The sequence below is a fragment of the Polyodon spathula genome, chromosome 17, assembly GCF_017654505.1.
Source record: "Polyodon spathula isolate WHYD16114869_AA chromosome 17, ASM1765450v1, whole genome shotgun sequence".
NCBI lineage: Eukaryota > Metazoa > Chordata > Actinopteri > Acipenseriformes > Polyodontidae > Polyodon > Polyodon spathula.
Genome location: NC_054550.1, coordinates 18,188,074 through 18,213,596, shown reverse-complemented (window position 1 = coordinate 18,213,596; position 25,523 = coordinate 18,188,074). Strand labels below are relative to the sequence as shown.

At 50.6% G+C, this 25,523-nt stretch overlaps 1 protein-coding gene across 1 annotated transcript in view; it reads left to right on the top strand.

Moving 5' to 3' along the window:
- Window positions 1–25,523, top strand: part of LOC121330157 (phosphofurin acidic cluster sorting protein 2-like) — a 125,148-nt gene that overhangs the window by 80,381 nt on the left and 19,244 nt on the right. Inside the window, exons 7-11 of the mRNA XM_041276465.1 lie at window positions 8,445–8,504; window positions 9,680–9,831; window positions 10,365–10,455; window positions 10,754–10,828; window positions 15,736–15,860. Of these exons, the coding sequence (XP_041132399.1) occupies window positions 8,445–8,504; window positions 9,680–9,831; window positions 10,365–10,455; window positions 10,754–10,828; window positions 15,736–15,860 (503 nt within the window). The remainder of the gene's footprint in view (window positions 1–8,444; window positions 8,505–9,679; window positions 9,832–10,364; window positions 10,456–10,753; window positions 10,829–15,735; window positions 15,861–25,523) is intronic.

Genomic DNA, 25,523 nt, shown 5'->3' with positions numbered 1-25,523 from the left:
CACAAGCTTTCTGACTGCTGAACTAAACAGTCACACTCCTGGCCAAATGTAAGCTCTGTTTTAGCTCAGGGAAGCCAAACAAAAGGTGGGTGTTTTGTTTCTTGTTTTTGTATGCCAATAACAATTTTACAAGAAACACTACTATAGTAATATTGTCCATGTAGGCTTGTGAAGTCGAAACCTTACATCTCTCAAAATTATTTTCTAAGTCCTATGGGGGCACGGAACCTTCAGCATGTTTTATTCAGGATGCAGTAACAGCAGTAGTTTGTGAAATGATCTATCTTTGTTTTTAGAGTAGATTTATCACCTTCATTATTAGTTCCATGTTTACTGCTGAGATACAGTGGCTTGCGAAAGTATTGACCCCCCCCTTGGCATTTTTCCTATTTTGTTGCCTTACAACCTGGAATTAAAATTGATTTTTATTTGGATTTCATGTAATGGACGTACACAAAATAGTCCAAATTGGTGAAGTGAAATGAAAAAAATAACTTGTTTAAAAAAAATTCTAAAAAATAAATAACAGAAAAGTGGTGTGTGCATATGTATTCACCCCCTTTGCTATTAAGCCTCTAAATAAGATCTGGTGCAACCAATTACCTTCAGAAGTCACATAATTAGTTAAATAAAGTCCACCTGTATGCAATCTAAGGGTCACATGATCTGTCACATGATCTCAGTATATATACACCTGTTCTGAAAGGCCCCAGAGTCTGCAACACCACTAAGCAAGGGACACCACCAAGCAAGCGGCACCATGAAGACCAAGGAGCTCTCCAAACAGGTCAGGGACAAAGTTGTGGAGAAGTACAGCTCAGGGTTGGGTTATAAAAAAATATTAGAAACTTTGAACATCCCACGGAGCACCATTAAAGCCATTATTAAAAATGGAAAGAATATGGCACCACAATAAACCTGGCAAGAAAGGGTCGCCCACCAAAACTCACGGACCAGGCAAGGAGGGCATTAATCAGAGAGGCAACAAAGAGACCAAAGATAACCCTGAAGGAGCTGCAAAGCTCCACAGTGGAGAGTAAAGAAAGTGCTTAAAGAAAAAAATAAGTGTTTGGTGTTCGCCAAAAGGCATGTGGGAGACTCCCCAAACATATGGAAGAAGGTACTCTGGTCAGATGAGACTAAAATTGAGCTTTTTGGCCATCAAGGAAAACGCTATGTCTGGCGCAAACCCAACACCTCTCATCACCCCGAGAACACCATCCCCACAGTGAAGCATGGTGGTGGCAGCATCATGCTGTGGGGATGTTTTTCATCGGCAGGGACTGGGAAACTAGTCAGAATTGAAGGAATGATGGATGGCGCTAAATACAGGGAAATTCTTGAGGGAAACCTATTTCAGTCTTCCTGAGATTTGAGACTGGGATGGAGATTCACCTTTCAGCAGGACAATGACCCTAAGCATACTGCTAAAGCAACACTCGAGTGGTTTAAGGGGAAACATTTAAATGTCTTGGAATGACCTAGTCAAAGCCCAGACCTCAATCCAATTGAGAATCTGTGGTATGACTTAAAGATTGCTGTACACCAGCGGAACCCATCTAACTTGAAGGAGCTGGAGCAGTTTTGCCTTGAAGAATGGGCAAAAATCCCAGTGGCTAGATGTGTCAAGCTTATAGATACATACCCCAAGAGACTTGCAGCTGTAATTGCTGCAAAAGGTGGCTCTACAAAGTATTGACTTTGGGAGGGTGAATACTTATGCACGCTCAAGTTTTCAGTTTTTTTGTCTTATTTCTTGTTTGTTTCACAATAAAAAATATTCTGCATCTTCAGGGTGGTAGGCATGTTGTGTAAATCAAATGATACAAACCCCCAAAAAATCAATTTTAATTCCAGGTTGTAAGGAAACAAAATAGGAAAAATGCCAAGAGGGTCAATACTTTCGCAAGCCACTGTAGGTGATGTGTATAATATTCAACATTCTTTTTATAAGGTATTTATGACAATTGTTTTTTCTCATGTCTGTTTCTTATCTGTATTATTACCATGGTTAACCATGGTTTTCACAGTGCTTTACCATGTGCTTTACCTTGCTTTTACTGGGATTTCACTGTGTTTTACTTTGGTATGCTTTTACCCTGCTATGCCAGAGTAACATTTTCTAAGGGAAATTGCAATAGTTCAGATGTGAGCAGTGGTTCCAAGTGGGGATCTGTTTGTGTTGGTGTGTTAGAATGGTGCTGGTTTGTGTTGGTGTGTGTGTAAAAATTGTGCTGGTTTGTGTAGGTATATAAGAATCATGCTGGTTTGTGTTGGTGTGTGTAAGAATCATGCTGGTTTGTGTTGGTGTGTGTAAGAATCGTGCTGGTTTGTGTTGGTGTGTGTAGTATCGTGCTGGTTTGTGTTGGTGTGTGTGTAGTATCGTGCTGGTTTGTGTAGGTGTGTGTGTTAGTATCGTGCTGGTTTGTGTTGGGTGTGTTAGTATCGTGCTGGTTTGTGTAGGTATGTTAGTATCGTGCTGGTTTGTGTTGGTGTGTGTTAGTATCGTGCTGGTTTGTGTTGGTGTGTGTTAGTATCGTGCTGGTTTGTGTTGGTGTGTGTTAGTATTGTGCTGGTTTGTGTTGGGGGTGTGTTAGTATCGTGCTGGTTTGTGTTGGAGGTATGTTAGTATCGTGCTGGTTTGTGTTGGTGTGTTAGTATCGTGCTGGTTTGTGTTGGGGGTGTGTTAGTATCGTGCTGGTTTGTGTTGGGGGTGTGTTAGTATCGTGCTGGTTTGTGTTGGGGGTGTGTTAAGAACATAAGAACATAAGAACATAAGAAAGGTTACAAACGAGAGGAGGCCATTCTGCCCATCTTGCTCGTTTTGGTTGTTAGTAGCTTATTGATCCCAAAATCTCATCAAGCAGCTTCTTGAAGGATCCCAGGGTGTCAGCTTCAACAACATTACTGGGGAGTTGATTCCAGACCCTCACAATTCTCTGTGTAAAAAAGTGTCTCCTATTTCTGTTCTGAATGCCCCTTTGTCTAAACTCCATTTGTGACCCCTGGTCCTTGTTTCTTTTTTCAGGCTGAAAAAGTCCCTTGGGTCGACACTGTCAATACCTTTTAGAATTTTGAATGCTTGAATTAGGTCGCCACGTAGTCTTCTTTGTTCAAGACTGAACAGATTCAATTCTTTTAGCCTGTCTGCATTATGACATGCCTTTTAAGCCCGGAATAATTCTGGTCGCTCTTCTTTGCACTCTTTCTAGAGCAGCAATATCTTTTTTTATAGCGAGGTGACCAGAACTGCACACAATATTCAAGATGAGGTCTTACAAGTGCATTGTACAGTTTTAACATTACTTCCCTTGATTTAAATTCAACACTTTTCACAATGTATCCGAGCATCTTGTTAGCCTTTTTTATAGCTTCCCCACATTGTCTAGATGAAGACATTTCTGAGTCAACAAAAACTCCTAGGTCTTTTTCATAGATTCCTTCTCCAATTTCAATATCTCCCATATGATATTTATAATGTACATTTTTATTTCCTGCGTGCAGTACCTTACACTTTTCTCTATTAAATGTCATTTGCCATGTGTCTGCCCAGTTCTGAATCTTGTCTAGATCATTTTGAATGACCTTTGCTGCTGCAACAGTGTTTGCCACTCCTCCTACTTTTGTGTCGTCTGCAAATTTAACAAGTTTGCTTACTATACCAGAATCTAAATCATTAATGTAGATTAGGAATAGCAGAGGACCTAATACTGATCCCTGTGGTACACCGCTGGTTACCACACTCCATTCTGAGGTTTTTCCTCTAATCAGTACTTTCTGTTTTCTACATGTTAACCACTCCCTAATCCATGTACATGTGTTTCCTTGAATCCCAACTGCGTTCAGTTTGAGAATTAATCTTTTGTGCGGGACTTTGTCAAAAGCTTTCTGCTGACTCCACCCTCAGTGAGCTGACTCCTCACTCAGTGAGTTGACTTCTCCCTCAGTGTACTGACTCCTCCCTCAGTGTACTGGGACTGACTCCTCCCTCAGTGTACTGACTCCTCCCTCAGTGTACTGGGACTGACTGTTGGGGGTGTGTACTGACTCCTTCCTCAGTGTACTGGGACTGACTCCTCCCTCAGTGTACTGGGACTGACTCCTCACTCAGTGTACTGACTCCTCCCTCACTGTACTGGGACTGACTGCTGCCTCAGTGTACTGACTCCTTCCTCAGTGTACTGGGACTGACTCCTTCCTCAGTGTACTGATTCCTCACTCAGTGTAGCTCACTCCTCACTCAGTGTACTGACTCCTCCCTCACTGTACTGGGACTGACTCCTCACTCAGTGTACTGACTCCTCCCTCACTGTACTGACTGACTCCTGCCTCAGTGTACTGACTCCTCCCTCAGTGTACTGGGACTCCTCCTCCCTGTAGTGTACTGACTCCTCCTCACTCAGTGTACTGACTCCTCCCTCCGTGTACTGGGACTGACTCCTCCCTCAGTGTACTGACTCCTCACCTGTCCTGGTGAGCTGAACTCCTCCCTCAGAGTACTGGGGATGACTGGACGGGTACTGGACTCTTCCTCGTGGACTGACTCAATGCTCAGTGAGCCGTGACTCCTCATTCAGTGTATGGGGGACTGATCCTCCTCAGTGTTGGGAAGACTCCTCACTCTCAGTGAGGAGTAAGAGCACATGACCGAACTGAGGAGTGGAGTGAGCTGACTTCTCCCTCAGTGTACTGACTCCTCCCTCAGTGTACTGGGACTGACTCCTCCCTCAGTGTACTGACTCCTTCCTCAGTGTACTGGGACTCACTCCTCCCCCAGTGTACTGGGACTGACTCCTCACTCAGTGTACTGACTCCTCCCTCACTGTACTGGGACTGACTGCTGCCTCAGTGTACTGACTCCTTCCTCAGTGTACTGGGACTGACTCCTCCCTCAGTGTACTGATTCCTCACTCAGTGTACTCACTCCTCACTCAGTGTACTGACTCCTCCCTCACTGTACTGGGACTGACTCCTCCCTCAGTGTACTGACTGCTCCCTCAGTGTACTGACTGCTCACTCACTATACTGACTCCTCCCTCAGTGTACTGACTCCTCATTCAGTGTGCTAACTCCTCACTCAGTGTACTGGGACTGACTGCTCCCTCAGTGTACTGACTGCTCACTCACTGTACTGACTCCTCCCTCAGTGTACTGACTCCTCATTCAGTGTGCTAACTCCTCCCTCAGAGTACTGACTGCTCCCTCAGTGTACTGACTGCTCCCTCAGTGTACTGACTGCTCCCTCAGTGTACTGACTGCTCCCTCAGTGTACTGACTCCTCACTCAGTGTACTGGGACTGATTCCTCCCTCAGTGTACTGACTCCTCATTCAGTGTGCTAACTCCTCCCTCAGTGTGCTGGGACTGACTCCTCCCTCAGTGTACTGACTCCATATCAGTCAGTCCATATCCATGGCAACACAAGTCGCTTCCTGCACTGGGACACTCTTACACCTGTTCTGATTAAATAAGAAACAGGGTTGCAGTAATAAAGGGTCTACCATGTACCCCCATCTGAGATAGGGCCATAATATACCCATAATATACAAAATATAATATACCTGTGAAAACAGAAAAAAAAAGTATTTTCTAATTACTAGGCTTAAGTACTTACTGATGTGTATCCATACCGTATTAATAATATATATATATACTTTATCTTATTATATGAATATATGGTTTTTATGGGTATTATATGGTAAGAAATAAAACTTACTTGCTATTCTTCAAGTTAATTATAACCAAATCGATTAGCTAAACTCAGAGTCGGTTATTAAGTTCAGCCAATAATGGAAAACCGGCGCTGTGGCAGAGCAAAGCTCTGCCCTTTATAAATTGGCAGGGATGGGGTTAACTTCCCCTGCCTGCCTGGGTTTATTATGTTCAGGTGGCTGGGGTTGATTAGTTGATAAGGTTGAAACGATCAATCAGCGCCCAGCCACCTGACATAAAAGGAGGCCTCCTTCTCATTTGGGAGGAGGGAGCTGAGGAAGCAGGTTGGTGTTTGTTTTGTGGTTTTTTGAAAGCTAAATCCAGTGAAGGCATTGCCCAGCCTGGAAACTTTATTTTTGTGAGTTTTGTTTTTTGCTTTATTTGTGTTTGAGTATCTGTTATTTTGCCCTTGTGCACTTTATTTTTGTTTATTTATAATAAAACAGTTATTTTTTTGAACTGCAGTCTGTCTCTGGGCCTCTATCCACTCGCCAGCCTGCCACATTTGGTGTCAGAAGTGGGATAGCGCCACCTAGAGGCCCAGAGAATACTGGTTCATCTTTTTATTATAAATAAACAAAAATAAAGTGCACAAGGGCAAAATAACAGATACTCAAACACAAATAAAGCAAAAACAAAACTCACAAAAATAAAGTTTCCAGGCTGGGCAATGCCTTCACTGGATTTAGAAAATTCAAAAACCACAAACACAAACACCAACCTGCTTCCTCAGCTCCCTCCTCCCAAATGAGAAGCTGAGGCCTCCTTTTATATCAGGTGGCTGGGCGCTGATTGATCGTTAATTAACCTAATCAACTAATCAACCCCAGCCACCTGAACATAATAAACCCAGGCAGGCAGGGGAAGTTAACCCCATCCCTGCCAATTTAAAAGGGCAGAGCTTTGCTCTGCCACACCCCCGCAGTATCGAATCCAGCCAGAATAAGCACATTAAGTGGCAAAACTATGTCCAAAAACAGGTTTCTAATTTAAAGCAAAATTGGAAGCATTTAAAATAAAAGTGTGCATTTGTCCAACAAATGCAGAAGTGTAGAGAGAAAACAGACGGGGCATTTTGCATAAAAATTTTAAATGTTTATGTCCGTTAGAAAATTTTTTTTTTAGACCATCGTACGTCTTGACACACTTATAACTTATTGTGTAATTTACACACAAATATATATATATATATAATTATATATATACATATATAATATATATATATATACTATTGAAAATTGAACTTACCAACAAATTGTGGACTCGAAGCCTGTAAATTTTATGATACACAACAGAACACGTCATAATTTAGGTCGGTCTTATTCGTGTAACAAACTACACTTATAACATTGTTTTTGATTTGAACTAATTTCCATCTTTCCACTGTAAATTTGATTAAAGTAGAAAGTTTTACTGAAAATGTTTCAGCGAATCAAAAATGACAAATAGCACAAATCGCGTACATGTACAAGTTTAGTGCAGTCGTTGTCGCTCCGAACAACAACTGCCCAGAGTTAGTGTGGCACTACTATATATTAAGGGGTTAAGGTTCATCTGTTCATGTCAATCAGCTGCCAGAGAGCTTGTTGTTGGGCACTCACTATATGATATTCCGGACACTTCCCAATCCAGGAGTTAGAGATTGATTATTATTTACTTTTTTAAATCCGCGATTCCATTTTTGTAATAATAATAATACCGTGCTTTTTGCTTTTATTAGCCTAATAATTAGCGGCGTACAAGCGTAGACTAATGCAATTACTCAACCAAGGAGTTCTTCAACGAATTAGTCACAAAACACAAAGCACTGCAAGTAAAGATAACACAGTCAGGTACGCTCCAGCTCCAGCGCAGTGATTTCACCAAGCAGGGGCGGCACAGCTACCTGCTAAACTCAGTAATACTGTTATTTAAAAAGATAAATTTAGGTAAAACTCACTGAACTGATTAAACAAAACTACAAACACTGAACATTTAAAGTCCAGAAAGCAAACATACCTAGTAAATACTACACATTTTTAAAATAAGCAACATCATGCAATTATTATTTTTTTTCTTTTTAGCCTACAGACTGCAGGCCACCGCCATGCTATTTAAATATGTAATTTAGCCACGTGTGCGCTCAACACTCACTCACTGTCAGCAGCCGCTTGGGTGTTTATAGTTAACCTCGCCCAACAGAAAGGAAACGTACACCAGTACGGTTGTAGTTTTATTTGAGAGGAGATTCAACGTTGCTAATTCGATTGCTAAGTTGCAAAGTACTATAATGTGGTAAATAAATAAATATAAATTAAAATCTGCTGTCCGCCATTACAGGATTTTTCTCGCGTACCCCATGAGGGGCGCTCGAGTACCCCCAGGGGTACACGTACCCCAGTTTGAAAACCGCTGCTGTACACTGTATGAAGTGTTTACATTATTGTATGGAACACGCATGATGTAGCTGTTATTGAGAGATAGTGGCATTGCTGTGGCGTGTTTCAGGGTAATAATGGAACGCCTAAGTCAATAACGAGGCATTGGCACAGCAACACAGCAGTACCATTATCACTGTTATACTAACTTTTCAAAGTTACTTATTTATTCACCTTTGTCTGAAATAACCCTAGCAGTCCACTGAGTCCAGTGTATAGGAGATGAGAGACAGTGCTGATCCAGTTCCACACATACTGTACATGACTTAATAGGAAAAGGTTAGAAATATCACTAACTTTATTTATTTGTTTTTAGCAACAAAACTTCAAGCAGAAGGTTGTGGCCTTGCTGAAGAGGTTCCGAGTTTCAGAAGAGGTATTTACTGGCTCTTCTATTCAATCCCCTGAGTGAGGATCGGGATGTTTATTAAGTTTGTTTGTACTATAAATCTAATACAACCCCATGGGTTAATACACAATGATTGTGGTAGGGCATGTATTTCCCATTTGTACTCCCCTAAGACCCCTAGGCTAACTAAATATTTTTGTGTGTGTGCATCTGTGTGTCTGTCTCTCTCTCTCTCTCTCTATCTGTGTCTGTGTGTCTCTCTTTCTCTCTCTCTCTGTGTTTATCCTCTCTCTCTCGTGTGTGTGCATGTGTATATTCTCTCTCTCGTGTGTACGTGTATCCTCTCACTCTCTTGTGTGTGTGTCTTCTCTCACTCTCTTGTGTGTGTGTCTTCTCTCTGTCTGTCTCTCTCTCATCTGTGTGTGCATTCTCTCTCTCGTGTGTGTATTTCTCTCTCTCTCGTGTGTGTGTCCTCTCTCTCTCGCTCTCCCTCTCGTGTGTGTATCCTCTCTCTCTCGTGTGTGTGTATCCTCTCTCTCTCTCTCTCTCTCTCTCTCTGTCTATCTCTCGTCTGTGTGTGTATTCTCTCTCTCTCTCTTGTGTGTGTATCTCTCTCTTTGTGTCTCTCGTGTGTATCTCTCTCTCTTGTGTGTGTGTGTGTGTGTGTGTGTGTGTATCTCTCTCTCTCTCTCTTGTGTGTGTGTGTGTGTATCTCTCTGTCTCTCTCTCGTGTGTGTGTGTATCCTCTCTCTTGTGTGTGAGTGTACCCTCTCGCTCACACAGTGAGAGAGAGACACACCACTCTCTCCTCTCTACCTAGAGTAGCTCTCTACCTCTGCTGTGGTGTGTAGATCCTACACTCATCTCAGAGAGAGAGGAGAGTAGAGAGCTCAACACACATCGGATGAGAGACACACTCACTCACACCTCACATTGTGTGAGTGTACCCTCTCGCTCTCTCTCTCTCGTGTGTGTGTATCCTCTCTTCAACACTTACAATGTACACCAAATAGAGAGGCTCTCGAGAGGAAGGTGTGTGTGTGTATTCACTCTCTATTAGAGAGGAACGGGAGAGAGTACCACACTCACATGGGAGAGAGAGAGAGAGCTAGAGAGAGTGCACACACACTCCTCTGAGAGAGATGAGAGAAGAGGAGAGTGTACCGTTCTCTAGGGAGAGTCTCATATGTGTGTTCATGTAGGTGCTGGACTCGGAGCAGGACCCAGCAGAGCAGGTCCCGGAGGTGGAGGAGGACCTGGACCTGGACAGTCTGGACATCGAGAACCCGAGCGACAGCGGACCGGAGCTGGACGATGACGACAGTGTGCTGAGCACGCCCAAACCCAAACTCAAGTGAGCAACATCGCACAGACACACACACACACACACACACACACACACACACACACACACACACACACAGAGGTTCATCAAGGACCGAGGTAACAAGTGTTAATTTATTGTCATTTATAAATAATAAAAAAAAACAAGAATACAACAAGCAGTGTGCTTAAAGAGCAGCGTGGTATGGGTGTGCAGTGTCACAGCTATCTTAACCAATGCATTCTTCTTGTTTAGAATCACTTTGTATCGTTTTCTGGTGACTTTATAAAGCACCTCTGTGTCCTCTGAGCTCCCAGACATGTCTTCTGTCAAAGTTCAAATGGAACACCAGCGTGTAACCGCTATCCTGTCCCCTGCAACACTGCCCTTAGTGGATGTAAGAAATAAATCAGTAAGAAAAGTAACATGGAAGAAATGTGTTTATTTTAGATTCCCTACAGTATGTGCTGATTGTTGCAGGGGACAGGTGAATGGCTACACTTTAGTTCAATTTGTGGGATTATCGGGTGTAAATTATTTAAAGAGCCAGCCTTATTTTCCAGGCCTTATTTCGAGGGTATGTCCCACTCCAGCTCCCAGACTGAGGTCGGCAGCATCTACAGCATCCGGAGCCAACGCGAGCCCCCTAGCCCGGTGAGTGCGGAGCACGGGGCCCCAGGGCCCCAGGGCCACACGAGCATGGATCTACCAGCTCACAAGCACCCCACCGACACGGCTCTTTCAGTCCAGTCAGGCTCTTTTCAAATAACAAGGGAAGCCTGGTTATTAATATTATTAAAAAGATTCTGTTTGAAATTAGACAGTTAATGTGGTACGACTTAGTTTACTGATTTGTGGACTTGCTCTTCACACCTGCATCCAGCTCACAGGGGTAACCATAGAAACCTGTTGCTATGAGATACTATCTCCAGTGTCTCTGTTCTGTTCACAGATGGAATCGCCCGACAAGTTGAAAAGCTCAGGAAGCAAGTTCCAAGTGGACGATGTATCTGACACAGTCTCCTTCGTACGTATCCACCACCTGCTCACTGTCTAGTGCCTTCATCAGTGTGCAGCCAAACTCTTTGTCTACTTGACTGAGTTTTACCATGTATGTAGAGGGAAAGTTTTGAAGTCACGGATGACTATATCCATTTTTCACCCTTCTTGGTGTCCCTTTGCATTGTTACTGATGTGAATAAAAGCATGTCCTCCTTCAATATTTATCAAGTATTGTTTTAGGAATTAATGTCCATTGGGCTCAATTCAATAAATATGAAAGTGTGTGTGTGTGTGTGTGTGTATATATATAATTTTTTTTAAATGTACTCTTCTTATTATTTATTTATTCCCTCAAGTAGTTTACCTGTTTGTAGGGGTAATGTTTTACATGTTATGTTTTTATGGTTCTGCTTCAGCTTAATTCTACACTCAGAGCAGGGCCAGGCGGTCCTAGTGCATCAAGTTTAACATTTTAATATACTTTGATTTAACCCACTAACACACATTTAAAATAATCCTTCTTGTTTACGATTTCTAAGAGCTACATAACATTAATGAAATCGTGCTGAACTCTCATTAAAACAATTCAATTCACAGTACAGAAACCAAGCTTTAACAGGTTAAACACTAAGAGAAATAGACTTTTAAAGATAAGAGACCTGTGAATTGCGCTTTCATTAAACCCCAATCCACAAGTTGGAACAATGTGGAAACTGCATCTGCCTGTGTGTGTTCTATCAGATGATGACTGTGGACTGTTCACCAGCATTGCTGTCATAAACCAGCCTGTAAATAATAGGTGTTAAACTGAGTGTGGCAGGCTGGCGAGTGGAAAGAGGCCCAGAGACAGACTGCAGTTCAAAAAAAATAACTATTTTATTATAAATAAACACAAAAATGAAAGGGCACAAGGGCCAAAACAAAGCAATTTCAACACAAAGAAAGACAAAAAGCAAAACTTACAAAAATAACAAATTTCCAGGCTGGGCAATGCCTTCACTGGATTCAAACTTTCCAAGCAACCAAAAAAAACCCAACCTGCTTCCTCAGCTCCCTCTCCCCAAATGAGAAGCAGAGGCCTCCTTTTATATCAGGTGGCTGGGCGCTGATTGATCGTTAATCAACTAATCAACCCCAGCCACCTGAACATAATAAACCCAGGCAGGTAGGGGAAGTTAACCCCATCCCTGCCAATTTAAAGGGCAGAGCTTTGCTCTGCCACACACCTCCCCCCATGTACAACGTACACCGGCCGCAATCGGCCAACTCCCCCCTTCCCCCCACCCTCCCCACCCTCCTCCCCCCAAGAGTCCAATTATGTCCCTTGGGTGGGCTGTTATGGTGGGTGGTGGTGGGCGGGGTTGATGTCGGAGCCCCCAAGCCTTCTTTGGTTGAGGGGGCCCCGAATCTCCAAGGTAGCACGGCGACGGCGGCCCGGCTCCCTCTGGTGGCGGAGGCAGCGGCGACTGCGGCGGCGGCTCCCTCTGGTCGGCTGGCTCTGGCGGCGGCTGCTCCCGGCTCCCTCTGGTGGCGGAGGCGGCGACGGCGACCCGGCTCCCTCTGGTGGCGGAGGCGGCGACCTCTCTGGCGGCCGACGGCTCCCTCCCTCTCTGGCGGAGGCGGCGACTGCGGATCCGGCTCCCTCTGGTGAGCGGCGGCAGGCCTCCTCCCTCTCTGGCTCTGGGAGCGGAGGCGGCTCTGGGAGCGGCAGCGGATCCTCCTCCCTCTCTGTCTCTGGGAGCGACGGCTGCTCCTCAGCGGCGGAGGCTCCTCCTCCCTCTCTGGCTCTGGGAGCGACGGCGGCTCCTCCTCCCTCTCTGGCTCTGGGAACGACGGCGATCCTCCTCCCTCTCTGGCTCTGGGAGCGACGGCAGATCCTCCTCCCTCTCTGGCTCTGGGAGCGACGGAGGCTCCTCACCCCTCTCTGGCTCTGGGAGCGACGGAGGCTCCTCACCCTCTCTGGCTCTGGGAGTGACGGCAGATCCTCCTCCCTCTCTGGCTCTGGGAGCGACGGCAGATCCTCCTCCCTCTCTGGCTCTGGGAGCGACGGCAGATCCTCCTCCCTCTCTGGCTCTGGGAGCGACGGCAGATCCTCCTCCCTCTCTGGCTCTGGGAGCGACGGCAGATCCTCCTCCCTCTCTGGCTCTGGGGAAGGAGGCTCTCTCTGGCTCTGGGGAAGGCGGCTCTGGGGGAGCGACGGAGGCTCCTCACCCCTCTCTGGCTCTGGGAGCGACGGCAGATCCTCCTCTGGCTCTGGGAGCGACTCTGGCTCTGGGAGCGACGGCAGATCCTCCTCCCTCTCTGGCTCTGGGAGCGACGGCAGATCCTCCCCTCTCCTCTGGGGAAGGCGGCTCACTCTCTGGCTCTGAGCGACGGAGGCTCCTCCTCCCTCTCTGGCTCTGGGAGTGACGGCAGATCTCCTCCCTCTCTGGCTCTGGGAGCGCGGCTCCTCTCCCTCTCTGGCTCTGGGAGCGACGGCAGCTCCTCCCCCTCTGGCTCTGGGAGCGACGGAGGCTCTCTCTGGCTCTCGGGAAGGCGGCTCACCCCTCTCTGGCTCTGGGAGCGACGGCGGCTCTCCTCCTCTCTGGCTCTGGGAGTGGCGGCTCACTCCCTCTCTGGCTCTGGGAGCGGCGGCGGCTCCTCACCCCCTCTCTGGCTCTGGGAGCGACAGAGGCTCCTCCTCCCATCTCTGGCTCTGGGAGCGACGGCAGATCCTCCTCCCTCTCTGGCTCTGGGAGCGACGGCGGCTCCTCACCCCTCTGGCTCTGGGAGCGACGGCAGCTCCTCACCCCTCTCTGGCTCTCGGGAAGGCGGCTCACCCCTCTCTGGCTCTCGGGAAGGACGGCAGCCTCCCCCTCTCTCTGGCTCTGGGAGCGACGGCAGATCCTCCTCCCTCTCTGGCTCTGGGAGCGACGGCAGCTCCTCCTCCCTCTCTGGCTCTCGGGAAGGCGGCTCACCCCTCTCTGGCTCTCGGGAAGGCGGCTCACCCCTCTCTGGCTCTCGGGAAGGCGGCTCCTCCCCCTCTCTGGCTCTGGGAGCGACGGCAGATCCTCCTCCCTCTCTGGCTCTGGGAGGACGGCAGATCCTCACCCCTCTCTGGCTCTGGGAGCGACGGCAGGCTCCTCCTCCCTCTCTGGCTCTGGGAGCGACGGCAGATCCTCCTCCCTCTCTGGCTCTGGGAGCGACGGCAGCTCCTCACTCCCTCTCTGGCTCTGGGAGCGACGGCAGCTCCTCACCCCTCTCTGGCTCTGGGAGCGACGGCGGCTCCTCACCCCTCTCTGGCTCTGGGAGCGACGGCGGCTCCTCACCCCTCTCTGGCTCTGGGAGCGGCGGTTCCTCACGGCTCTGGGAGCTCGGCTCCTCACCCCTCTCTGGCTCTGGGAGCGACGGCAGCTCTCTGGCTCTGGGGACGGCGGCTCCTCACCCCTCTCTGGCTCTGGGACGACGGGACCCCTCTCTGGCTCTGGGGAAGGCGGCTCACCCTCTTTATTGGAGTGACCGGGGCATCTCCCATGTCTACCGCCAGGTAATTAACCACCATGAGGGCAACCTCTGGGAAGGACGCCGGGTGGTGTTGTTCCTCCCACTGTTCCCACCTCTCCCCATCTCGACGCCACAGCGTGTTGATAACTATGGGGAGATCGTGGACGAGGTCTGCCTCAGGGTGCATCAACCAGTCCCAGATCTCCTGGGACGGTGGTGAAGGTGGTGGTGCTGGAGGTAGTGGGGTGGCCCCTGATGCCCGGGGTGAACACGGCACCTCTTCCTGGGCCTGGTTGTAGGGGCATCCTGCCCAGTTGTGGCCGTCCTCCTCACACCGGCCACACCAGTTTGCCGGTGGCACGTCTGGGCAGGACCGCCAACGATGGTCCTCCTTCCCACACCAGGAACACCAGGGGAAGAGGCTGGCCGGGTCCTCCAGCGGTGGCTGCAGCAGCTTACATTTCTTCAGCTGCTGCTGCTTTTCCTGCCTTTGCCGCTGTCTGCTCTTCTTTCCCATTTTTTTTTTTTTTTTTTCAAAAAAAAAAAAAAAAAAAAAATTATCCCAAAAATTCCACAAAACAAAACAAAAATACTGCTCTGAGCCTCTAGGTGGCGCTATCCCACTCTGACACCAAATGTGGCAGGCTGGCGAGTGGATAGAGGCCCAGAGACAGACTGCAGTTCAAAAAAAATAACTATTTTATTATAAATAAACACAAAAATGAAAGGGCACAAGGGCCAAAACAAAGCAATTTCAACACAAAGAAAGACAAAAAGCAAAACTTACAAAAATAACAATTTCCAGGCTGGGCAATGCCTTCACTGGATTCAAACTTTCCAAGCAACCAAAAAAAACCCAACCTGCTTCCTCAGCTCCCTCTCCCCAAATGAGAAGCAGAGGCCTCCTTTTATATCAGGTGGCTGGGCGCTGATTGATCGTTAATCAACCTAATCAACTAATCAACCCCAGCCACCTGAACATAATAAACCCAGGCAGGTAGGGGAAGTTAACCCCATCCCTGCCAATTTAAAGGGCAGAGCTTTGCTCTGCCACACTGAGGCATACAGTCTCAACCCATGGTGGTTCCACTGTACAGTAGCGGTTTCTGATACTGAATTACATACAACTGTGAGACTAATTAAATTACTGTTGCCTGATTGTCACTGATCCCTGTCTGTATGTCTGTGTGTGTGCATCTGTTTGTCTGCCTGTGTGTCTGTTTGCCTGTGTATGTGTGTCTGTTTGCCTGTCTGTGTATGTGTTTCTGTTTGCCTGTATGTTTGCCTGCCTGTGCGTCTGTCTGTCTGTGTGTGTGTGTCTGTCTGTCTGTTTGCCTGTGTGTGTCTTTTTGCCTGTCTGTGTGTCTCTGTTTGCCTGTGTGTGTGTATGTGTGTCTGTTTGCCTGCCTGTGCATCTGTCTATCTGTCTGTCTGTCTGTGTGTCTGTAGGAGCAGCCCGAGGCCATTACACCCACGACAGAGCTGGAGCGAAACAACATGGATACCTTCCTTGAGAAACTGCCTCCCAGTGGGAAAATCACCAAGACAGAGTCCTTCATCATCCCCTCCAACAGGTACCTGAACATATTGCAAGGTACATGCCATTGACTCTCATTAGCAATCTTGACACTGATATACAGGACACTGATGTACAGGCACTGTAATATACAGGACACGGATCTACAGGCACTGTAATATACAGGACACTGATATACAGGCACTGTAATATACAGGACTCTGTGCACTTTCAGTATACAGGGACGTCAAACCTGGAGTGGCAAGGACATGCCTGCCGTAGAGATCAAAACACTTAATAGCTGTATACTAGCTGTACCTGGAGAATACATTGTATTAGGGGTGTGCAGACACTCATATCTTCTGAGTCAGCTTGGTACTGATTGATACTTAATAATTGTGTGAACAAGTGGAACCACATTGTTGTGTGTTATTCTGTTTAATATATTCTATATATAAAGCATATAAATAAAATACAGTGCACCCTGATATTGTTTTGATACAAGCATTTAATGTAGATCACTGTACACAGGATCTACAAATAAAGCACTATGCTGTATTTCATAAATGGGATGTCTTACTACGAGTAAACATCATAAATGTAAATCTGCTGAGAAGTAACTAGGAAGCTGAAGAAGGACTTTTGCCCGAAACTTCCTGAAAGTTTTTGTGTACATTTTTTGAAAACATATATATATATGTATATATATATATGGATTTAATTAGTTTTTGCCACTGATCAACACAAAAAAAAGTCTATAATGTCAAAGTGGAAAATAAAATATACAAATTGTTCTAAATTACAAATCCAAAACAGAAAATAATTGATTGCATAAGTATTCACCCGATTGAGTCAATATTTGGTAGAAGCACCTTTGGCAGCAATTACAGCCATGAGTCTATTTGGATAAGTCTCTACCAGCTTTGCACATCTGGACACTACAATTTTTGCCCATTCTTCTTTGCGAAATTGCTCAAGCTCTGTCAAGTTGGATGGGGACCTTTGGTGAACAGCAATTTTCAACTCTTTCCACATATTCTCAATTGGATTGAGGTCCGGGCTTTGACTGGGCCACTACAGGACATTGACCTTTTTGTTTTTAAGCTACTCCAGTGTGGCTTTGGCTGTGTGTTTGGAGTCATTATCCTGCTGGAAGGTGAATCTTCCTCCAAGTCCCAGGTCTCTTGCAGACTTCAGCACTTTTTCCTCCAGGATTTCTCTGTACTTTGCTGCATCCATTTTTCCTTCTATCTTCACAAGCTTTCCAGGCCCTGATGCAGAGAAGCATTCCCATAGCATGATGCTGCCACCACCATGCTTCACGGTAGGGATGGTGTTCTCAGGATGATGTGCGGTGTTAGGCTTGCGTCAAACATAGCACTTAGCGTTGAGGCCAAAAAGCTCTATTTTGGTCTCATGAGACTATATAATCTTAGAACATAAGAACATAAGAAAGTTTACAAACGAGAGGAGGCCATTCGGCCCATCTTGCTCGTTTGGTTGTTAGTAGCTTATTGATCCCAGAATCTCATCAAGCAGCTTCTTGAAGGATCCCAGGGTGTCAGCTTCAACAACATTACTGGGGAGTTGATTCCAGACCCTCACAATTCTCTGTGTAAAAAAGTGCCTCCTATTTTCTGTTCTGAATGCCCCTTTGTTTAATCTCCATTTGTGAGTCCTGGTCCTTGTTTCTTTTTTCAGGCTGAAAAAGTCCCTTGGGTCGACACTGTCAATACCTTTTAGAATTTTGAATGCTTGAATTAGGTTGCCACGTAGTCTTCCTTGTTCAAGACTGAACAGATTCAATTCTTTTAGCCTGTCTGCATATGACATGCCTTTTAAGCCCGGAATAATTCTGGCCTTTTAAGCCCGGAATAATTCTCGCTCTTCTTTGCACTCTTTCTAGAGCAGCAATATCTTTTTTATAGCGAACATAATATTCAAGATGAGGTCTTAGTAGTGCATTGTACAGTTTTAACATTACTTCCCTTGATTTAAATTCAACACTTTTCACAATGTATCTGAGCATCTTGTTAGCCTTTTTTCCCCACATTGTCTAGATGAAGACATTTCTGAGTCAACAAAAACTCCTAGGTCTTTTTCATAGATTCCAATTTCAGTATCTCCCATATGATATTTATAATGTACATTTTTATTTCCTGCGTGCAGTACCTTACACTTTTCTCTATTAAATGTCATTTGCCATGTGTCTGCCCAGTTCTGAATCTTGTCTAGATCATTTTGAATGACCTTTGCTGCTGCAACAGTGTTTGCCACTCCTCCTACTTTTGTGTCGTTTGGAGCAGGTCATGCATGAGTGGAGCTCCTGCTTCTCCTTTGGAAAAAGATTGAAAAACAGGTGTTTCAAGTTTTATTTTGAAATTTTTTTGGATCTTTTCATTTATTTAAAGTAGTGGTGCACCTTTTAGTTAAAGAATTTTAGTTTTTGAATGGTTCTTTTCTTTAAAATAAGTCTTTGTTTGTTTTGGTTTGTTTGTCTCCCTGCACTTGCATTGTAAGTGCAGGGGGGGCGGCCATTTTGGATTTTTTTTCCTTTTGATTGATTTTTATTTTTCCTTCTTTGAATTTTAACTTTGGTTTCTCACTTTTATTTTAGGTGTTTTTTGATTTTATAATTAAGAGCACATTATCTAGTTTATTTTAAAATTATTTTTGTTTTAAAAAACTGTTTTTGACTTTGTTTTAAAAATCGTTTTGTTTTAAAAATCCCCTGCTCTTGCCTTGGGCAAAGTAGGGGAAGGGCAGGCACTTTTGTCTGCCCTGTTTCTTATTTTTATTATATTTTTTAGTTGAAGGTTTTTATTTTTAAAAGAAAACCTTTAACTAGATTTATTTATTTTGATTATTATTATTGTTTTCATTTTATCCCGTTTTATTTCCTTTGGGGGGGAATAAAACAGGATAAGAGATTTTTCATTAAAAAAAAAAAAAAAAAAAAAAAAAAATCATTTTTTGTTTAAAATAATAAATAAAAAACTTTAGTTCCTTTTTTTCCTATTTTGTTTTGCGCACCCCTGCACTATTGGAGTGCAGGGGTGAGTCTGTCTGTTTCGTTTTGTTTTTGTTTAAATAAATAAATAAAAATAAAAAATTTAAAAATGAGCGGGCAAGCTCAGGAAGCCCCGATAAAGTGGGCAAAGGTGGCTGCAGCGGAAGCTGCAGCCCCTTTTAAAAACATCACCAGGAGGCACGGAGTCCGGTGCCTCCTGAAGGACTCCCTCTCGATTGAGGGCTTTGTCAAGGCCATGGCCAAGGTGGTGGGGCCATCGGCGATCGTGGCGGCCTCTAAAATGTACGGGAAAGCATTTTTCTTAAAATCGGAGGCCGCCGCGAACACGGCAATCGAGAGGGGTCTCGCGGTGGCGGGGATTTTTATCCCCGTCGAACCGCTCGCGGGCCTGGGCACTAGGGTCGTCCTTTCAAACGTGCCACCTTTCTTGAGGGACGACCTGCTCAGGCCCCATTTGCAAGCCTTGGGGGAGATAAAGACATCAATCCACCCCCTCCCCCTAGGCTGCAAAGACCAGCACCTCCGCCACATTTTATCATTCCGCCGCCAGGTGACCATTCAACTGGCGGGTCAGGACGTGGCGGAGGGCAGCTTCGTGGTCCCCTTCGAGGGGACCAATTATGTCATCTTTTACTCATCGGAGGAGGTGCGGTGCTACCACTGCAAGGAGCTGGGGCACCAGAAGAAGAGGTGCCCCAAGCTCCAGCAGGGCGCAAAGCCACCCGCGCCCGCACCGCGCCCCTCCGAGTCCACCTCGCCCCCGGGGCCCTCAAAGAGGCCCGCGGAGGGGGGCAAGACAACACCCGCCCCCCTCCCGGTAACATCAAAGGGGGGGAAGGGGGAGGAGGCCCCCGAGGCGGCCGGACCCTCCGCGCCTACCGTAAGCGCGCCGGGGGAGAAAGCCGCCGGGTGGACCGTGGTCGCCGGCCGCAGCAAAAAGAAGGCGGCGGCGGCCGGGTCCGCCGGGGAGGCCAAGCGGGGGGAGACGAAACCGTCGTCGTCTGGCGGCGGGTCAGGGGGCGCTCCCGAAAAGGAGACTCCCTCGCCGGAACCCCCTGCGAGGCAGGGCGGCAAAGCCGCCCATAAAATAAAACATCTCCTCCCCGAGCGGGTGGAGAGAAACGCCACCGAAGGCGAGCTCCCCGCTGCCGCGACGGGGCGGGGGACCTTCTCTGGCGGCATAAGGGGGAAGAGGAAAGCACAAGCCCTCTTCCCCACCTGTGCACATAAGTGCACTAAAACCGGTCTCTTGGCGAGGGTCCCCGGGGGGACGAAAGAAAGCCCCCCGAAACCCAAACGCCCGCCTCGGCGTCCCCCCTCCACCGGCAACGGGGGCCTCGGCCCTCGTCATGTCAAAGAGGGGGAGAAACATCCACCTGCCGAGGCGGTCCGGGGCTCCGCCGAAGAAGCAGAGCCCATGGAGGAAGCCACCGCCGAGAGACCGGAAGAAGCCCTCGAGGCGGTTCCCCTCCCCGCGCCGCAAGAGACTGTGGACGTCGGCCCCGACTCCATCGACAAGGGGCCGGCCGCGGTCTCCGAGGGGGCGAAGGAGGGTTGGCGGCTCCTCGGTCGCCTCCCCTCCGACCGCGACACGGGCCCAGAACCCGGTGTTGCCGAAGAGGGGGCGGCCGAACCAACCCCCGAGGCAGTAACAGGCTCCGCGGAAATGCGGGAGAAACCAGACGAGGAGCCGGAGGGGGGTGAAGAACCACCCCTCCCGGAGAAAGATCCGCCCCGGGTCCCTCTCTCTGGCGGGGAGGCGGTCTCGGCCCCCGTGGCCGAGCCGGCTCCTGAGGAGCCCATCCGGGAGACCCCCGCCGAGGGGCAGGAGGGGGGCGAGGAAACGCCCCTCCCGGAAAAAGACCCGCCTCCTCCTGCCGACTCCGGCGAGGAGATGGACTCTGGCCCCGAGGCGGAAACGTGCTCCGGGGAGCACGCGAAAGAGACCCCCGCCGAGGGGCCGGAGGGGGGAAAAGAGTCTCCCCTCTCAAAGAAAAAACTAAAACTGCCTCGGGCGTCCCTCTCTTGCAGGGACGAGAGCTCCGAGGGGGGCGTTGAGCCCGCGCTCGTGTCGGCTGCCGGAGCGCGGAAAGGAGGGGAAGAACCGGAGAGGGCAGAAGACGCCGCCCTCGAGGTAGATCCCCTCCCGGAAGCGCAAAGGAGCCGCGAGACCGGTCCCCGACCCACCGCCGAGGGGCCGGTCTCCGTCGCGGTCACCGAGGGGGCGCAGGAGGAGCCCCCGAAAGAGCCGGTGGCCGCGGCCGAGGGCGGGGAAGAACCCGAGAGGGTAGATCCCCTCCCTCCGAGGGTCGGGGACGGGCCTGAGACCGTGCCTCGGCCCCCGAAAGAGGGACCCAAGCCGTCGGGTTCGGCGGCGCGTGTCGAGCGCCCGTCTGCGCCCCCTAAATCCAGGGTGCAGACGACGCCCGCGAGGGTCCCTCCGCCGATGTCTCCCGCGCCGTCCCCCGGGGGTGGGACGCCGGGAGACTCGGTGAAAATCAAAATAAGACGCAACGCGCTCACTCACCAACGTGAGTGCGTTGTGCTTCTTCACCGCGAGGGGGGCGGTGGAGAACCGGAGGAGAGGGAGGAGGAGTCGAAGTCCGCGTGCGGCGCGGGCTCGGAGGCTCTGTCCGCCTCTTCTCCGAACATCCCTGCGGCGGAGCTCCTGGACTTCTTGGAGGCCACCACCCACCGCAGGGATAAGGTTCAGCTGGCCCTGGACAAATGGGGGGATTTCGAGAGAGTCCTAAACTCTGTGAGATCCTTCCTCAGGGCCGGCCACGCCAGCAAGACTTCGGGCACGTGCGTGCACATTCGTGCCCGAAAGCTGCACGACCAGCTGGTGAACTTCGGGAGATCTCAGGGTCTCCCGTGAGTGTCGCCAGCCGCTCCTGACAGAGGACCATGTATGCCATCAGTACCGTCAATGTTAACGGGTGCAAGGACCATTTCCGCAGGGCCCAGGTAATCTCCTACCTGAAAAAGGGAGGTTACTCTGTGTGCTTCCTGCAGGAAACCCACTTGACACCGCAGGCCGAGGCCAACTGGCTGCTAGAGTGGGGGGGGAGAGTGTCGTTTAGCCACCTCACCGAGTCATCTTGTGGGGTGGCGACGCTCTTCTCCGGGTCCTTCGTTCCGACGGTACTCGATGTGGTCAACGTCGTGCCGGGCCGTCTCTTACACCACCGGATCCGGGACGGGGACGCTACCGTTCACCTCTTGAACGTGTACGCTCCGTCCACGGGTCCGGCGAGGGTTCACTTCTTCCGCCAGATGTCCGCCCACCTGAACACCATCGGCGCCGACGAGCTCGTGGTCCTCGGGGGGGACTTCAACTGCACCCTCGAGGCCGCGGACCGGGTGGGGCGGGAACCCTACCCGCTCTCGTCGGCGGCCCTGAGAGAGCTGATCGCTCGGCTCTCTCTGGTGGACATCTGGCGGTGGCAACACCCGGACGCCTCGGCCTTCACCTACACCCGGGTGAGGGAGGGGCGGGTGTCCCAGTCCCGGATCGACAGGTTCTACGTCTCGCGGAACCACGCTCACTGCGTTCGCTCCTCCGACATCAGGCCGGCGCCGTTCACGGACCACAACCTGGTGGTCGTGACGGTGGCCGTGGCGCCAGCTAGGCACGCCGCTGCCTACTGGCACTTCAACAACAGCCTGTTGGAGGACGAGCGCTTTGAGCGGTCTTTCCGGGACTTTTGGACGGTCTGGCACGGCAGGCGATCTCGCTTCCCCACGTGGCGTCAGTGGTGGGACGTGGGGAAAGCGCAGATCAAGATCCTCTGTCAGGAGTACACGAGGGGCGCGAGCAGGCGGAGGGACTCGCGGATCGAGCGGCTGGAAAGGGAGCTGCTCGGTCTGGAGAGCCGCCTGGCTCGCGGGGACCAACTCGAGCAGAGCGCGTACGAGGAGAAGAAGAGCACCCTGCGGGAACTGCAGCTCCAGCGGTCCCGGGGGGCGTCTGTGCGCTCGCAGGTCCAGTACCTTCGGGAGATGGACGCAGGAGAAGAAGAGCACCCTGCGGGACCTGCGGCTCCAGCGGTCCCGGGGGGCGTTTGTGCGCTCGCGGGTCCAGTTCCTTCGGGAGATGGACCGCAGCACACACTTCTTCTACGCGTTGGAGAAAAAGAAGGGAGACCGTAAAAACATCACCTGCCTCCTGGCGGAGGACGGCTCCCTTCTGACGGATCCGGAGAGCGTGAACGAGAGGGCCAGGGCCTTCTACTCTGCCCTCTTCTCTCCGGATCCCGTCGACTCCGACGCGTGCAGGGTTCTGTGGGACGGGCTTCCCACGGTCAGCGGGGGCGTGCGGGACGAGTTCGAGGGCCACCTGACCCTGGCCGAGCTCACCGACGCCCTCAGTCAGATGCCCTACAACAAATCGCCGGGCATCGACGGGCTGACCGTGGAGTTCTACAAGAAGTTTTGGGACTTGCTGGGGCCCGCCTTTGCGCGGGTCCTGGCGGAAGCCTACGAGACCGGGGAGATGCCCCTTTCGATGAGGCGGGCTGTTATCACGCTCCTGCCCAAGAAAGGGGATCTGCGCAGCCTCAAGAACTGGCGCCCGGTCTCGCTGCTATGCACGGACTACAAAATCGTGGCCAAGGCCGCCTCCCTGAGGCTCAAGTCCGTGCTGGCAGACGTGATCCACCCCGACCAGTCCTACACGGTCCCGAACCGGACGATTTTCGACAACATCTTCCTGGTTCGGGACCTCCTGCACTACTGCAGGAGGACCGGTCGGTCGGTCGCCTTCCTCTCCCTGGATCAGGAGAAGGCGTTCGACCGGGTGGATCACGAATATCTCTTCGGAACCCTGCGAGCATTCGGATTCGGGCCGCGCTTCGTGGGCCTGTTCCGGATGCTGTACGCCTCTGCCGAGTGCTTGATCAAAGTCAACTGGTCCCTGACCGCGCCCCTCGCTTTCAGGAGAGGAGTACGTCAGGGCTGCCCTCTGTCCGGACAACTGTACGCGCTGTGCATCGAGCCCTTCCTCTGCCTCCTTCGCGGGAGGCTCACGGGGTTGGCGCTCGGCGCGCCGGACACGAGGGTGGTCCTGTCGGCTTACGCCGACGACGTGCTCCTGGTGGCCTCGGATCCGGCTGATCTGGAGAGGATGCGGAGCTGCCAGAGCGTCTACTCTGCCGCGTCCTCTGCCAGGATCAACTGGACCAAATGCTCCGGGTTACTGGTGGGTCCCTGGCGGGCGGACTCCCTCCCTGCCGCGCTCCAGCAGTTCCAGTGGAGCGCGGACAGCTTCAAATACCTGGGAGTCCACCTGAGCCCCGCGGAGGCCTCGGTCGCCGCCAACTGGACGGAGTTGGAGGACAAGGTGGCTGCGCGACTGAGGTCGTGGTCGGGTCTGCTCAAACTGCTTTCCTTCAGGGGAAGGGCTCTGGTCATTAACCAACTGGTGGCGTCGATGCTTTGGCATCGACTCACCGTCCTGAGCCCGCCCCCTGAGTTTGTGGCCAGGGTCCAGAGGAAGCTGACGGACTTCTTCTGGGCCGGAAAGCACTGGGTCTCTGCGGCGGTTCTGAGCCTCCCTCTCGCCGAGGGGGGGCAAGGGTTGGTGTGCATCAGGAGCCAGGTGCACACCTTCCGCCTCCAGACCCTGCAGAGATACCTGTACGCAGACCCGGCCCCGCAGTGGTGCACGCTGGCGTCCCTCCTTTTGCGCCAGCTGCACGACCTGGGCTACGACCGGCAGCTCTTCTGGATCGACCTGCGGGGAATCCGTCTCCCCGAGCTGCCGGTCTTCTACCAGGACCTGCTCAGGACCCGGAGCATGTTTTCCGTCGGCCGAGACGCCGTGCCGACCGAGGGCCAAGGACTCCTGCTGGAGCCCCTGCTGCACAACCCCCACCTAGGTGCGCAGGCGTTGGAGTCCCCCTCGGTGCGGCGCGCGCTGATCTCGGCCAAGGTGACCAGAGTCTGGGATCTCCTGGATCGCGAACGCTCGGCGTGGCTGACGCCCGAGGCGCTCGTCGCCAGGGCGGCTCGGGTGTCCGTCCGGACGGCCGGCCGAGCGATCCGGGAGTGCAAAGCAGCGTTGCACCCAGACTCTGTCAGGTATCTCGAGGGAGTTCTCAGGACCGGCGAGCCATCTACCCCCACCCCCCCGACCCCCGGCTCTCCGGTCCTGCTGATCGAACCCAAGGCCCGAGCCCCCCCTCGGACCCCCCTCGAGAACAACCTGAGCAGGATCTCGCAGTTCTCCTCGACCCCCTTGCCATCGGCGTCGAGGAGGACCCTGTACGCGATGACGCTCCACACCCTCCATTTCCCCGCCCTCGTCTCCCGCCGAGACACCGCTTGGCGGGAGACCCTCCGACCGCCGGAGGGCGTCGGTCCCCAGTGGGAGGCCCTTTACTCCCCGCTGGTCTCCAGGGGAGCTGGGGACCTGGGCTGGAGGGTCCTGCACGGAGCGCTCGCGTCAGGAGAGATCCTGCGTCACTTTACCGACTCGGACGCCGCATGCCCTTTCTGCGGTCAGTCCGAGTCGGTGGCTCATATTTATTTTTTATGCGCCAGGCTGCAGCCGTTCTTCCTGCTGCTGAAGAACCTCTTGCTGCAGTTCTGGCTGCACTTTTCACCCACCCTCCTCATTTTCGGGCACCCTGTTCGTGGCTCCAGCAAAAAGAGAGACCTCCTCGTCAATCTGCTCCTGGCTCTTGCTAA